Genomic DNA, 17,379 nt, shown 5'->3' on the forward strand with positions numbered 1-17,379 from the left:
CATTTTTCATCTTCTCCCCCTTTATTGCTTTTTCAGTTGTCCTCTGCTCACTTCTAAAGGCTTCCCAATCCTCTGGCTTCCCACTAATCCTCACCACTTTGTATGCTTTCTCTTTTGCTCTTATGCTGTCCTTGACTTCCCTCATCAGCCACGGGTGCCTCGTCCTCCCCTTAGCATGTTTCCTCCTCCTTAGGATGAATTTCTGCTGTGCCTCCTGAGTAACCCCCAAAAACTCCTGTTATTGCTGTTTCACTGTTAGGCTCCCTTTCCAATCAACTTGAGCCAGCTCCTCCCTCATGTCTTTGTAGTTACCTGTATTTAATTGTAGTACCCTAACATTTGGGCAGCACGGTAGCACAGTGGGTTAGCACTGCTGCTTCACAGCTCCAGGGTCCTGGGTTCGATTCCTGGCTCGGGTCACTGTCTGTGTGGAGTTTGCACATTCTCCTCGTGTCTGCGTGGGTTTCCTCCGGGTGCTCTGGTTTCCTCCCACAGTCCAAAGGGTTAGGCTGATTGGCCATGTTAAAATTGCCCCTCAGTGTCTAGGGATGCGTAGATTAGTGGGTATAAGTCCAGGAGTGGCCTAGTACTTCATGTCGGTGTGTGTGCTTGATCCTGGACCGGTAGACAGGCACCGCAACAGCTCAGTGACTAGCACTGCTAGCTGTGCAGATACATGGATTTGGGCCTGTGTCTGTGGGAGTTTGCGCATTCTCCCTGTGGTTGCGTGGGTTTCCTCCGGGCGCTCCGGTTTCCTCCCACACCCCAAAGATGTGCTCTTAGGCTAATCGGTTTGTACCAAATTGACACTATTTCTTCCCTGAATCTGACTGAGTAGGGTCCCATTCGTAGACATGCAGGGTAGAATAGGTGTAGGGTGATGCGGCGGCGCGGGCTCGTTGGGCCGAAGGGCCTGTTTCCCGTGCTGGGTTGTTCTTTGTTCTTTGTTTGTTTTTAATATGTAGGGATATGGGGGTGGGATTCTGTTCGGTGCAGACTCGATGGGCCGAACTGTAGGGTTTTATGATTTGATTTGAGTTCTCCCTCTCAAACTGCAGGGTAAATTCTGTCATATTGTGGTCATCACTCCCTAAGGTTTCTTAAGTTCCCTAATCAAACCTGCCTCATTGCACATCACCAAATCCAGAATTGCCTGTTCCCTAGTAGGCTCTGTCACAAGCTGCTCCAAAAAAACCATCCTAGACAGTCCACAAATTCCTTTTCTTGGGATCACTACCTACCTGATTTTCCCAGCCCTCCTGCATATTAGACTTGTTCTGGGAGTGGTGGGACTGCCTTATGAAAAGAGAGTAGTAAATTGGGCCTGTAATCTCCGGAGCCTTGAAGAATGTGAGGTGATTTCATTCAAACCTACAAAATACTTAAAGGAATAGACAGTATAGAGGTAGGTAAGATGTTTCCCCTAGCTGGGGAGTCTAGAATCAGAGGTTACAATTTCAAAATGAGGGAGAAGCCAAATGAGGAGAAATTTCTTCACACAGAGGGTTGTGAACCTTTGTTATTCTCTATCTTAGAGTCCTGTGGAAATTCTGTCATTGAGTAAGTGTAAGGTAGAGAATGATGGATTTCTGATTAACAGTAACGTAAAGGGTTAGAGGGATAGTGGGTGTAAAAGGCATTGAAGTGTCTGTTCAGCCATGATCGCATGAGTATAGCAGGAGACTCAAAGGGCTGAATGGTCAACTCCTGTTCCCATGATCCTCTGCCCTCTCTAAAAGCCAGTAATGAGGTGAAGGATCAAATGATTTGTAAAGTTTTTCTGTGGAGTCAGCTTCCACCAGGTTCTCAGGTAGAACATTCCAGATTCCAGCAACTCTATGAAAAAAAAAATCTCTCTTCAGCTCCCCTCTGAATCTTTGCTCAATGATTGTGAAGCTATCGCCTCTAGTCATTGACATACTCACCAAAGGGATTTATTTTTCTCTATTGAATTCTCTCACCATTTTGGAAATCTCTGTTTGACCACTTTTTAATCCTCTCTGTTCCAGGGGTAACAGCGCTAGCTTTTCAACCTCTCCTCAGAGCAGGGGTTCTTTAGCACTGGTAACATCCTGGTAATGATGTGGAGATGCTAGCATTGGACTGGGGTAAACACGGTAAGAAGTCTGACAACACCGGGTTTAAGTCCAACCGATTTATTTGATAGTAAACTCACAAGCTTTCGGGGTTTGCCCCTTCGTCAGGTGAATGGGGAGTTCTGGCCTCAGACAGAGCATATAAAGCAGACACAGATTACAGATTACTGATTAGAATGCGAGTCTTTACAACTAACCTGCTATTCAAGTCTTAAAGTGGCTGACAATATGAGTGGAAGGAGACAATACACATCTCTTTAACTTGGGCTTAATGCTCCTTCCACTCACATTGTCGGCCTCTTTAAGACTTGAATAGCAGGTTAGCTGTAAAGACTCGCATTCTAATCAGTAATCAGTAAACTGTGTGTGCTGTTATATGCTCTGTCTGAGGCCAGAACTCTCCATTCACCTGACAAAGAGGGAAACCTCAAAAGTTTATGAGTTTACTATCAAATAAATCGGTTGGACTTTAACCTGGTGTTGTCAGACTTTTTACTGTGAACATTCTGGTAAACCAGCTTTTTGCCAGTTCTGAGGATTTCATATCTTTCCTGAAATACGATCACCAGGATTTTCCACAAGGATGCAATCCAAGGCCTAATCAATGATTTCAGAAAGTTCCACTTTGATGGTTAGTAAGAAAAAAAGTTGATTACTCCAAACGGTAACCTCTCACATTAACAGTGAGTAGAAACATTGAGATCATTAATTTCACAATGAACAGCCTTCTCTGTGTGTTTTTTAAGTCAAATCCCAACAGTTAAGCAAATGTCTGCATGAATATTCATGTTTTGCTGTTAATTGGTTACGTGAACTGCTTGATAACTTTAGGCTTTACGTAACAATACCAAAAGGAGCTGGTGAGACAGGGCTGGGGCGGGATGGGGATGAGTGTACAGGGGTCGGCAATTGAAAATGTCTGAACTGAGACTGATAGATACTCGATGGGCAAGAATGTTGAGGGATATAGAACGAAACCGGGTTCTAAAATGCAAATCAGGCCTGAGAAACTAATCAACCTCCTCCTGTTTCCAATGTTCCTCTGTTTAGACCCATTCTGACTGAGATCTACCAGTCTGCTATAGGGTAACCTCTCCCCGAGTCTGATGTAAAAACTAATATAAAGTATTAAATGACAGCAGCATACAATGCAAAAGAGTGAAGATATTGAAACCAGGCCTCACCTGAATATCCAAAGCCGCTAACTTTACCTTCTCGTTGGTATTTCTATTGTATTCCTCTATGGTCCATGATGGCTGGGGCCGTTTCTGCTCTAAAACCTCAGTCAGTCGGAGGTCTGTGTACAGTGGATTGCTCTTCATGTGGGACTTCATGGAATTGGGGTAGAGATGAGGGCTGAAGACTTGCTCGATGAGGAGAGAATCTTTCCCCGGCTTTGATGATCTATGTGATTGTGAAATGATGTATCGTCGATCTACCTGGAAAAGGAATGAAAGGGTTAAAGATCAATGAGCAGAAAATGAGTTAGAATATTTCGTCCAAATAAACTCAATCTCGTGCCTTAAGTAAAAAGACCAATACTCAAAAAAATGGAACAGATTTCACTGGGGGTCTTAATCCAAAGGCAGTCAGCCTGATTGGGACAACAGTGGGGATTCCCACTGGCATCAGTTCTAAGTGGAGGATTTGGAGACAATCATTTGATTTATTTTGAAAAGATCTGTATGGATGGTCAGAAATGTACAAAGCACTCTACACTTCTTGTTAACTATGCCTCGCCAGAACTGTTCAAACCGTTGAAATCGTGACTGTGTCAAGATTAGCACTGGACCATTAATCTAGATGTCCAGGCTAAAGCTCTGAAGACAAACCACAGCAGCTGATGGAATTTGAATTATTTTAATAAATAAATTCTCAGTGATGGTGACCATGACGCTATCATCGACTGTTGCAAAACTGCTCTTGTTCACTCTGAAGAGTGAAGAGTGAGGGTTTGTTCTGAAGAAGGTTCATACGGACTCGAGACACTAACTCACTGTTTCCATCTCTGTAGGTCTGGCTTACATGTGACTCCTGACCCACGGCAACGTGGATGACTCTTAAGCGCCCTCTGAATTGGTTGAGCAAGCCATTCCAGTTCAGGGGCAATTAGGAATAGACAATAAATGACGGCCTTGTCAGTTACATCTCATGAAAGAATTAGAAAGAAACAGAGATTGTCCTCATAAAGGAAAAGATTTGAATAAGCTAGATGCATAAGTGAAGGCGAGGTGACCACCCAAGTGACAAATCAAAAAAGGTTGAGGAAGATAAACATACCAGTTGCTCATTGTCCAATATCAAACATTCTGCCATTGCCCTAAGGCAGCACAGAAGCTTATGGTAAGGAAACATACAGACTGGAGTTCTCAGACCTCACCAGCAGCTGGGATTCTCCTGTCCCATCGCAGTGTTTTGGCTGAGTGTCAAATTCTCCACTCTCCCAGTGGCGGGCGAATGAGACTGGAGATTTCCAGTTCTCGTCTAAGAAGATAAGAATAACAGGACTGATCATCTCAGTGTCCTGAGTGCAGCGCTGCCCGTTCAAAGTTTGCATGTGTATAAAATTATGACGGGTATTGATAGAGTGAATGCAAGCAGGCTTTTTCCACTGAGGCTAGGGGAGAAAAAAACTAGAGGATATGGGTTAAGGGGGAAAAGTTTAAAGGGGATATTCATAGAATCATAGAACCCTAAAGTGCAGAAAGAGGCCCTTCGGCCCATCGAGTCTGCACCGAACACAATCTCCCCAGGCCCTACCCCTCTATCCCTACATATTGTACCCACTAATCCCTCTAACCTACGCATCCCTAGATACTAAGGGGCAATTTCTTAGCATGGCCAATCAACCTAACCCGCACATCTTTGGACTGTGGGAGGAAACTGGAGTACCCGGAGGAAACCCACGCAGGCACGAGGAGAATGTGCAAACTCCACACAGGCAGTGACCCGAGCCAGGAATCGAACCCAGGACCCTGGAGCTGTGAGGGGGTGGAGGGGCTTTGTCACACAGAGGGTGGTGGGAGTGTGGAATGAGCTGCCAGATGAAGTGGTGAAAGTGGGCTCACTTTTAACATTTAAGAAAAACTTGGACAGGTACATGGATGAGAGGGGTGTGGAGGGATATGGTCCAGGTGCAGGGCAGTGGGACTAGGCAGAAAAATGGTTCGGTACAGACAAGAAGGGCCAAAAGTCCTGTTTCTGTGCTGTAATGTTCGATGGTTCTCTGTGTCTAATCCATTAAAGTTAAGGGAAGCACAATATTGACAATTTTGTGTTAAGAATTGTAACAAAGAGTTTTTATATAAAATGATATAGAACACAGCACAGAGACAGGTCACCCAGTGGTTCTGTGCCAGTGTTTAGGTTCCAAATGATCCCCCTCCAACCCCTCCCCCTCTAACATTGTTCTGTGGGAAGGCGGAGTTGGGGTATGTCAGCCAAGATCTATCATTGAATCGAGGAACAGGTTTGAATGACCCATTCCTGCTCCTATTTCTCATACTCTTATTTTCGTATGGTTAGAAACGGATAATCTGGGATTGAGTATCGGAGCACCTGGGTCCTCACAGTTCAGGAACCTCAATGGAACCTCACACAAATTTCTACATCCGCTTGTAGCTCTTACAGGCTGAAACCGCTGTTTACAAATGTTTATAATTTTAGTTTCATTAGTTGTGGCATCTCAGCTGAAAATTCTGGTGAAGTCACGTCCCCTTTCTGTCGCTTTCATAGAATCCCTACAGTGAACAAGGAGGCCATTCAGCCCATCAAGCTTGCACCAACACCAATCCCACCCAGGCCCTAACCCTGTAATCCCACGTATTTGTCCCACTGGCATTAAGGGGCAATTTAGCAGGGCCAATCAACCTAACCTGCACATCTTCAGAGCGAGGGAGGAACCCAGAGCACCAGGAGGAAATCGACAGGGAGAATATGCAGACCCCACACAGAGAGCCATCTAAGGCGGGAATTGAACCTGCGTCCCTGGCGCTGTGGGTAAGAACTCTTTTAATGGCAACCTGTCCTGTCTGAAGCCTCAGGGCATCCACCCAAAGCTCCATCCTCTGTACTTTCACATGAACTAGAGGCCAGAGTCACTGCTCTGACCAACAGCCAAAGGACAGTCTGGGGACTGAGACAGATATAGCCTGAGACATTCTGTCAGCCAATGTGAAGCTGGCTAATATTTCATTATGCCAAGTATCTGGATAAATTATGGATGCTGTAATGTGCTTCCTCTCACCCTGCTGGCCTATTCCCAAGGTTAAACGCTAAGAGCTCAGGAAACTTATTCCTTTTCTTCAATCTTCAAGGAAGACAAACCTTGCCTTTCTGTATCTTCAGGAAGCTCCAGAGCACCTCAACCAACTATGCGTTATTTTTGAAGTTGGTCTGTAGGTGAATGCAGCAACCAGTTTGTGCATAGCACAATCCCACATTGCAACCAATGACCAATCATTTTGTTTTCTCAGGTGGAAGGATGGTTTTAGCTCCCTGCTCTTTCTTCAAAACTTGCAAAGGATTCATTCACATCCATCTGAACAAGCAGCTATCAGACTCCAGTTAATGTCTGATCTGTAACAATGCTCTTTGACAAGTCTGAATTCAATGGAGTTCCTGCTGGCATTGGATCTATAGATCAGGCTGAATGACCCGGGTGTATGTAATACAGAGTGAGTTAATTGAGCACAGAAAAATTGTTTCCAATTCAGGTTTTGTTTACTCATACACTCATTCACACTCACAATCATTCACAAACACACGCTCACAATCACAAACACACACTCACAATCACTCACAAACACACACTCACAATCATTCACAAACACACACTCACAATCACTCAAATACACACTCACAATCATTCACAAACACATGTTCACAATCACTCAAATACACACTCACAATCATTCACAAACACATGTTCACAATCACTCAAAAACACACTCACAATCACTCACAAACACACTCACAGTCACTCAAAAACACACACTCACAATCACTCACAAACACATGCTCACAATCACCCACCAACATGCTCACAATCACTCACAAACACACACTCACAATCACTCACAAACACACACTCACAATCACTCACAAACACACACTCACAAACACTCAAAAACAAGCACGCACAATTGCTCACAAACAATCACTATCACTCACAAAAGCCCACTCACAATCACTCAACAACGCATGCTCACCATCACTCAGAAACACACACTCACAATCATTCACAAACACGTGCTCACAATCACTCACAAACACACACTCACAATCACTCAAATATAAGAGCAAATACACACTGGCAATCACTCACGAAGGCTTGCTCACAATCACTCACAAACACACACTCACAATCACTCACAAAGGCTTGCTCACAATCATTCACAAACATACACTCACAATCACTCACAAGCACACACTCAATAATCACGCACAAAAACATATTCACAATCATGCACAAAAACATATTCACAATCAGTTACAAACACGCGCTCACAATAACTCTCAAACACGCACTCATAATCCTTCACAAACACACACTCACAATCACACACAAAAACATACTCACAATCACACACAAACACATACTCACAATCACTCACAAACACGTGCTCACAATCACTCACAAACACACACTCACAATCACTCTCAAACACACACCCACAATCACTCACAAACATATGCTCACAATCACTCTCAAATACACACTCACAATCACTCACAAACACATGCTCACAATCACTCTCAAACACACACTCACAATCATTCACAAACACATGCTCACAATCTATCACAAACACACACTCACAATCACTCATAAACACATGCTCACAATCACTCTCAAACACACACTCACAATCACTCTCAAGCACACACTCACAATCACTCTCAAACACATGCTCACAATCACTCTCAAACACACACTCACAATCACTCTCAAACACACGCTCACAATCACTCACAAACACATGCTCACAATCACTCTCAAACACATGCTCACAATCACTCTCAAACACACACTCACAATCACTCTCAAACACACACTCACAATCACTCTCAAACACATGCTCACAATCACTCACAAATACATGCTCACAATCACTCACAAACACATGCTCACAATCACTCACAAACACATGCTCACAATCACTCACAAACACATGCTCACAATCACTCTTAAACACACACTCACAAATTCTCACTAATATACATTCGCCATTACTCACAAACACACACTCACAATCACTCGCAAACACACACTCACTCAGATATAAGGGCGCACTGTCACTCACAAACACCCCCAAAGTTCATAACCTGTCTTTAACACCTGTCCCCTCCCCACCCCCTTGCTGGGTCCTGCCACCTCCAAAACCACCTCTGCAGGGCAGGTAAGATCCCAACCAGAGAATTGGACACCCAGCAGGTGAAGTGCCAGCTCATAATCTTCCTGAATTGCAGAGCACGGTGCCCGCAATCAAAGGGTGGATGTAGTCCTGATGCTGATGCTTTATCCTGTCATTAAAGGCTCTTTCAAACATTCTGCAGGAGTGTAGAGGATTCCTATCTGTGCTGTTCTTCATTTGTGTCTACACTAAAACTTGGTGAAAAAGTGTCAATCTTAATAGGGTTCTAAACTGTCTGGGTCCATTGACAATGAAGTCAGGAAGCCAATCTTCACACGTAAGGTAAAGGAAGTTTGGAAGTCACTTCCCTCAAAGTGCCGTGGAGCTGCAGCGTAACTGAAAATTTCAGAGCTGAGGTTGATAAATTTTTATTCAGTACGAGTATAAAGGGTTTCAGAACCAAGGCAGGTGTTGCAGCAAAGATACAGATCAGCCATCATTTAAACTGAATGTCAGCGGGACAGGGTCAAGGGGCTAAACAGCCACCTCCTCTTCCTATAATCACAGCATAATCTATCAACTGATCTACACAGGCTTCTAAAGCAATGATTCAAACTGTCTCTCAGCTACACAGTAATGGCGGATGGGATGACCTCTTCATCTATTGCAAGGTTGGCGCCAGTCAAGGCAGAAAAAGTATCCTCGGTCTTTTAATATCCAGCCCTTCACTCTGCCTTTACTCCAAGTATTCCACAAGCAAGTACATCAGAGAGAGTTTACAGCATCTTTTCTGCACCCTCTCTAAAGCCTCCACATCCATCTGGTAGCGTGGCGACCAGAATTGAACACTATATTCCAAGTGTGGCCCAACTAAGGTTCTATAAAGCTGCAACATGACTTGCCAATTTTTAAACTCAATGCCCCAGTCAAGCATGCCGTATGCCTTCTTGACTACCTTCTCCACCTGTGTTGCCACTTTCAGTGACCTGTGTACCTGTACACCCAGATCCCTTTGCCTATCAATACTCTTATAGAGTCATAGAGGTTTACAGCATGGAAACAAGCCTTTCGGCCCAACTTGGTGGTCCACTTTGGTAGGAATAATGGTAGGAAGGACTATTACTTACGGGGCGAAAAACTGCAGCAGGCGACGGTGCAGAGGGACCTCGGGGTCCTTGTGCATGAGTCGCAAAAACCCAGCTTGCAGGTGCAGCAGGTGGTCAGGAAGGCGAATGGGATGCTGGCCTTCATAGCGAAGGGGATTGAATATAAAAGTAGGGAGGTCTTGCTGCAGCTGTATAGGGCATTGGTGAGGCCGCAGCTGGAGTACTGTGTGCAGTTTTGGGCGCCGCACCTGCGCAAAGATATTTTGGCCTTGGAGGGAGTGCAGAGGAGGTTTACTAGGCTGATACCGGAGTTGAGGGGGTTGAGCTATGAGGAGAGGCTGAATAAACTGGGCTTGTACTCGTTAGAGTTTAGAAGAATGAGGGGAGATCTCATTGAGACTTATAAGATGATGAATGGGATGGATAGGATAGAGGTGGAGAGACTCTTCCCACTCAAAAAAGACAGTAGGACTAGGGGGCACAGCCTCAAGATAAAAGAGGGGCGGTTTAGAACGGAGTTGAGGAGGAACTTCTTCACTCAAAGGGTGGTGAATCTCTGGAATTCTCTGCCCGTTGAAGTGGTGGAGGCTGCCTCGCTAAATATTTTTAAGACGCAGGTTGATGGGTTTTTGATAAGAGAGGGGATTAAGGGTTATGGGGAGAAAGCGGGAAAGTGGAACTGAGCAGCGACAGATCATCCATGATCTTATTGAATGGCGGGGCAGGCTCGAAGGGATAGATGGCCTACTCCTGCTCCTATTTCTTATGTTCTTATGTTGTCCATGCTGCCATTTTTTTTAAACCCGAAAGCTAATCCCAATTGCTCACATTTGGCCCATATTCCTCCAAACCCATTTTACCCATATAACCATCTAAATGCTTTTTAAAAGACAAAATTGTACCCACCTCTACTACTGCCTCTAACAGTTTGTTCCAGACACTCACCATTCTCTGTGTGTGAAAAAATTGCCCCTCTGGACACTTTTGTATCTCTCCCCTCTCACCTTAAACATATGCCCTCTAGTTTTAGACTCCTCTACCTTTGGGAAAAGATATTGACTATCTAGCTGATCTGTGCCCCTCATTATTTTATAGACCTCAATAAGATCATCCCTCAGCCTCCTACGCTCCCGAGAAAAGAGTCCCAGTCTATCCAGCCTCTCCTTATAACTCAATCCATCAAGCCCCAGTAGCATCCTAGTAAATCTTTACTACACTCTTTCTGGTTTAGTAATATCCTCTCTGTAATAGGGTGACCAGAACTGCACACAGTATTCCAAGTGTGGCCCTATCAATGTCTTGTGCAACTTCAACAAGATATTCCAACTCCTGTATTCAATGTTCTGACCAATGAAACCAAGTATGCCGAATACCTTCTTCACTACTCTGTCCACCTGTGACTCCACTTTCAAGGAGCTATGAACATGTACCCCTAGATCTCTTTGTTCTATAACTCTCCCTAATGCCCTACCATTAACTGAGTAAGTCCTGCCCTGGTTCAATCGACCAAAATGTGTCACCTCGCATTTATCTAAATTAAACTCCATCTGCCATTTGTCAGCCCACTGGCCCAATTGATCAAGATCCCCTTGCAATTGGAGATAACTTTCTTCACAGTCCACTATGCCACCAATCTTGGTGTCATCTGCAAGCTTGCTAACCATGCCTCTTATATTCTCATCCAAATTGTTAATATAAATGACAAATAACAGTGGACCCAGCACTGATCCCTGAGGCACACCACTGGTCACAGGCCTCCAGTTTGAAAAACAACATTGTATCTACTTAGATACCTCACCCTGAATCCTGTGAGGTTTATCCTCATGCAACAACCTACCATGCGGTACCTTGTCAAAGGCCTTGCTAAAATCCATGTAGACAACATCAACTGCACTGCCCTCATCTACCTTCTTTGTTACCCCTTCAAAAAGCTCAATCAAATTTGTGAGACATGATTTTCCACTCACAAAGCCAGTGGAGGGGGTCGGGGTGGGGCGGGGGGGGCGGGGGTGTGGGGTGGGGGCGGATGGCTCTCTGGTAGGGACGATGGGGAGGGCAGATGGGCCTGTTGCCACTCTGCGAGCAATCGGTGTGTGAGAAGGGGGTAAAGGGTCGCGATCAGTCTGGGTAGTGGGGAGGTGGGGGGATGGGTGGGTAGATAGGGGGCCATCGCTCCCACTTTGCGCTGCTGGGCTGCTCTCTCCGCTTTCTGCGGCCCGGGAGCGATCCGACACGGACGCGCTTTTTCAATTTTTTTCCAGCTGCGATGCGCAGTTCAGAGCTCCGATCGTCTCAGCCGTGCTAAGCCCCACCCACAGCGCAAATGGGACCCCCAATTTCTTTTTCAGGCTGAGTGTATACGGGAAGGGTCTGAACGAAAATGGTAAAATCAGGCCCAAAGAATCCCTACAGTGCAGAAGGAGGCCATTTGGCCCATCGGGTCTGCCCTGCCAGCAATCCCACCCAATCCCTATCCCATGTATTTACCCTGCTAATCCTCCTATTACTAAGGGACAATTTAGCATGGCCAATCAGTAGTGTTCTACGTTCTATGTTCTATCAACCTAATCTGCACGTCTTTGGAGTGTGGGAAGAACCCTGAGCACCAGGAGGAAACCCATGCAGAAACGGGCAGAACATGCAAACCCCACGCTCGCACAGGGAGGCAGAAGAGAAGTGTGAGGACAGCACAGAAGTTAAAGAGAGCACTTTAATTAGTAAAGGCAGTGTCAGTAATCCTAGGACCAGACAGATCAGGCAAAAGCAAGACAGGGAGCAAGGGAAGTCCAGATTAAACTGCATTTATTTCAATGCAAGAGGCCTGACGGGAAAGGCAGATGGACTCGGGGCATGGATGGGGACATGGGACTGGGATATTATAGCAATTACTGAAACATGGCTAAGGGAGGGACAGGACTGGCAGCTCAATGTTCCAGGGTACAGATGCTACAGGAAAGATAGAACAGGAGGTAACAGAGGAGGGGGAGTTGCACTTTTGATTAGGGAAAGCATCACGGCCGTACTGAGAGGGGATATATCCGAGGGTTCAGCCACTGAGTTTATATGGGTAGAACTGAGAAATAAGAATGGGGAGTCACTATGATAGGGTTGTACTATAGACCCCCAAATAGTTGGCGGGAAATTGAGGAGCAAATATGTAAGACAATTACAGATAGCTCCAAGAAAAATAAGGTGGTAATAGTCGGAGATTTTAACTGTCCCAACATTAACTGGGACAACCATAGTATTAAAGGGCTGGATGGAGAGAGATTTGTTAGTGTATTCTGGAGGAAATTCTCATTCAATGTGTGGATGGCCCGACTAGAGAAGGAGCAAAACTTGACCTCTTCTTTGGAAATAAGGAAGGGCAGGTGACAGAAATGTTAGTGAGGGGTCACTTTGGGACCAGTGACCATAATTCCATCTGTTTTAAGATCGCTATGGAGAATGATAGGTCTGTCCCAAAAGTTAAAATTCTAAATTGGGGCCAGGGCAATTTTGATGGTATCAGGCAGGAACTTCCAAAAATTAACTGGGGGAGTCTGTGGGATGGCAAAGGGATGTCTGGTAAGTGGCAGGCTTTCAAAAGTGTGTTAACCAGGGTTCAGGATAAACACATTCCTCTTAGAGTGAAGGGCAAGGCTGGCAGAAGTCGAGAACCCTGAATGATTTGGGATATTGAGCCCCTGGTCAAGAAGAAGAAAGAGGCACATGACATGCATAGGCAGCTGGGATTATGTGAATCCCTTGAAGAGTATAGGGGGTGTTGGAGTAGAGTTAAGAGAGAAATCAGGAGGGCAAAAAGGGGACACAAGATTGTTTTGGCAGATAAGGCAAAGGAGAATCCAAAGATCTTCTACAAATACATAAAGGGCAAAAGAGTAACCAGTGACAGAGTAGGACCTCTTATGAATCAACAAGGTCATCTATGTGCAGATCCACAAGAGATGGGTGAGATCCTAAATGAATAGGTGTATAAAATAATGAATGAAGGGTATAGATAGAGTCAACAGTGGCAGGCTTTTTCCTAGATTGGAGGCAAATATCACGAGGGGTCACAAGCACATGGAGTCACGCTGGACTTGTTTAAGGTTTACTTAGATAGACACATGAGTGAAACAGGGATGGAGGGTTATAGGAGACGGTTTTAAAAAGGGTCAGAGCCTCGGGACGATACTGGAAATGTAATACTACATGTTAATGTTTTGTCTCTTTTAACCTGCAGGTGTGTCGGTCCACCTTGTTGTCAAACGAGGGGCATGCACACGGTGGGTCGTGCGTGGGCTGCTCTTGGATGTTTCGAGAGTGGCCTAGTACTTTATGTTGTGGTGTGTGCTTGATCCTGGACCGGTAGACGGGCACCACAACACCTCAGTGACTATCACTGCTAGCTGTGCAGATACATGGATTTGGGCCAGTGTCTGTGGGAGTTTGGGCATTCTCCCCGTGGTTGCGTGGGTTTCCTCCGGGTGCTCCGGTTTCCTCCCACACCCCAAAGATGTGCTCTTAGGCTGATTGGTGTAACAAATTGTCCCTAAATTATTCTCCCCTTAATCTGGTTACAATAGGGGTACCATTCGCATAGACACGGGGCAAGATAGGTGTAGGAAAATGGTTTGTTAAAATGGCTGTGTGGGCTCGTTGGGCCAAAGGGCCTGTTTCCTGTGCTGGGTTGTTCTTCGTTAATATTTCTCTTCAGTATTTACTGTTGAGAAAAGCACGGATTTTGGGAACTTGGGAAATAAATAGTGATGTCTTGAGGAGTGTACATATTACAGAGAAGGAGGTGCTGGAAGTCTTAAAGTGCATCAAGGTAGATAAATCCCCGGGACCTGATAGATTGTACCCTAGGACATTGTGGGAGGCTGGAGAGGAAATTGCAGGTCTCCTAGCCGAGATGTTTGAGCATCGATAGTCACGGGTGAGGTGCCTGAAGATTGGAGAGTGGCAAATGTTGTGCCTTTGTTTAAAAAGGGCTGCAGGGAAAAGCCTGGGAACTACAGGCCAGTGAGCCTCACATCTATGATGGGTAAATTGTTGGATGATAATTTGAGAGACAGGATCTACAGGCATTTAGAGACGCAAGGACTGATAAGGGACAGTCAGCATGGCTTTGTGAGTGGAAAATCATGTCTCACAAATTTGATTTGAGTTTTTTGAAGGGGTAACCAAGAAGGTAGATGACGGCAGTGCAGTTGATGTTGTCTACATGGACTTTAGCAAGGCCTTTGACAAGGTACCACATGGTAGGTTGTTGCATAAGGTTAAATCTCACAGGATCCAGAGTGAGGTATCTAAATGGATACAAAATTAGCTTCTTGACAGAATGTGGAGATGCCAGCGTTGGACTGGGCTAAACACAATAAGAACACAGTAAGTTCTTGACAGAAGCCAGAGGGTGGTTTTAGAGAGTTGTTTTTCAAACTGGAAGCCTCTGACCGGCGGTGTGCCTCAGGGATCGGTGCTAGGTCCATTTGTCATTTGTATTAATGATTTGGATGAGAGTATAGAAGGCATGGTCAATAAGTTTGCAGATTATACAAAGATTGGTGGCATAGTGAACAGTGAAGAAAGTTATCTCCAATTGCAATGGGATCTTGATCAATTGGGCCAGTGGGCTGACGAATGGCAGATGGAGTTTAATTTAGATAAATGAGAGGTGATGCATTTTGGTCGATTGAACCAGGGCAGGGCTTACTCAGTTAATAGTAGGGCACTGGGGAGAGATACAGAACAAAGAGATCTAGGGGTACATGTTCATAGCTCCTCGAAAGTGAAGTCACAGGTGGACAGAGTGGTGAAGAAGATATTCGGCATGTTTGGTCTCACCAGTCAGAACATTGAATACAGGAGTTGGAATGTCTTGCTAAAGTTGTACAAAACATTGGTAAGGCCACACTTAGAATACTGTGTACAGTTCTGGTCATCCTATTATAGAAAGGATAGTACTAAACGAGAAAGAGCGCAGAAAAGATTTACTAGGATGCTACTAGGACTTGATGGATTGTGTTATAAGGAGAGGCTGGATAGACTGGAACTTTTTTCTCTGGCGCATATGAAGCCGAGGGGTGACATTATAGAGGTCTATAAAATAATGAGGGGCACAGATTAGCTAGGTAGTCAATATCTTTTCCCAAAGGTAGAGGTGTCTAAAACTAGAGGGCACACATTTAAGGTGAGAGGGCAGAGATACAAAAGTGTTCAGAGGGGCAAGTTTTTCACACAGAGTGTCTGGAACAAGCTGCCAGAGGTAGTAATAGAGGTGGTACAATTTTGTCTTTTAAAAAGCATTTAGGTAGTTACATGGGTAAGATGGGTATAGTGAGATATGGGCCAAATGTGGACAATTGGGACTAACTTTGGGGTTTAAAGAATAAAGGTGGCATGGATAAGTTGGCCGAAGGCCTGTTTCCATGCTGTAAACCTCTATGAGTCTATGACTCCACACAGACAGTGATCTGAGGCTGGATTTGAACCCGGTCCCTGGCGTTGTGAGGTAGCAGTGCTAATCACTGTGTCACTGTGCCACCCAAAAGGTAAACCTTAAGAAGTAAGTGTGCCAATTGAACCAAGCTTATACAAAGATTTAGCCAATTTTGTCTACAGGGAAAATCCTCCAGGAAAACTTGCATCATGAGAGCATTTACTAGAATTAAAAGTTTCCAGGTTTGGAAAGGCAAAGGTCAGGAGCTGTGAATCCTTTTAGACTGGTTCTGGAACAATGGAATATATATTTAAACACAGTGTGACATTTGCCTAATGGGTTTTTTTGGCTGTGTTAAAAGTCCTTTCTGTCATTTCAAGTATAAGTTGCCTACAAAAAGAGTGTTTAGTCAGCAGTGGTTTTCATCTGTTACATGAAATGCCTTGAAGTATGAAATCTTATAATGTCATCCATTCAACTATCAATTGGAAATTCAAATTACTTTTTCTAAATTATTGATCTGTCTGGGGATTGTAACAATATTCAACGTCAACTGAATAAGCACCTGAAAAGGAAAGATATGCTGAACTATGGGAGTAGAACAGATAAGTGAAGCTAATTAAAATAATTTTATTACTCCTTCAAATAATTGACAGAAGTACTTTCAAAGTGCGTCACTTCAAGTTTCTCCACGTTACATTTCACATATCATAGAACATAGAACATAGAACATAGAACATTACAGCGCAGAACAGGCCCTTCGGCCCACGATGTTGCGCCGACCAGTTACAAAAACAATGACCCACTAGCCTATACCAATCCCTTTTCGTCCATAAACCTATCCAGAGATCTCTTAAACGCCCCCAAACTAGACGCATCTACAACTGCAGCAGGCAGGGCATTCCAATCCCTCACCACCCGCTGGGTAAAGAACCTACCCCTGACATCCGTCCTGTAGCTACCCCCCCTTAATTTAAAGTCATGCCCCCTCGTGCTAGCTTTCTCCATCCGAGGAAAAAGGCTATCACTATCCACCCTATCTAAACCCCTAATCATCTTATATGTTTCAATAAGATCCCCTCTTAGCCGCCTTCTTCCCAACGAAAACAACCCTAGATCCCTCAGTCTCTCCTCATAGGACCTCCCCACCATACCAGGCAACATCCTAGTAAACCTCCTCTGCACCCTCTCCAACGCCTCCACATCCTTCTTGTAATGCGGGGACCAGAACTGCACACAGTACTCCAAGTGCGGCCGCACTAGAGTAGTGTACAGTTGCAACATGACGCTGCGACTCCTAAATTCAATCCCCCTACCAATAAACGCCAAGACACCGTATGCCTTCTTGACAACCTTATCTACTTGATTCCCAACTTTCAGGGATCTATGTACACACA

General features: G+C 44.8%; 1 protein-coding gene across 1 annotated transcript in view; it reads right to left on the reverse strand.

The window, feature by feature from the left end:
* The window catches only part of minar1 (membrane integral NOTCH2 associated receptor 1), a 65,826-nt gene that overhangs the window by 18,809 nt on the left and 29,638 nt on the right, over positions 1–17,379 (reverse strand). The window contains exon 2 of the mRNA XM_080214289.1: positions 3,281–3,535. Within this exon, the coding sequence (XP_080070415.1) occupies positions 3,281–3,535 (255 nt within the window). The remainder of the gene's footprint in view (positions 1–3,280; positions 3,536–17,379) is intronic.

This window comes from Carcharhinus amblyrhynchos, chromosome 28 (genome assembly GCF_965287045.1).
Source record: "Carcharhinus amblyrhynchos chromosome 28, sCarAmb.v2.hapA, whole genome shotgun sequence".
Classification (NCBI taxonomy): Eukaryota; Metazoa; Chordata; class Chondrichthyes; order Carcharhiniformes; family Carcharhinidae; genus Carcharhinus; species Carcharhinus amblyrhynchos.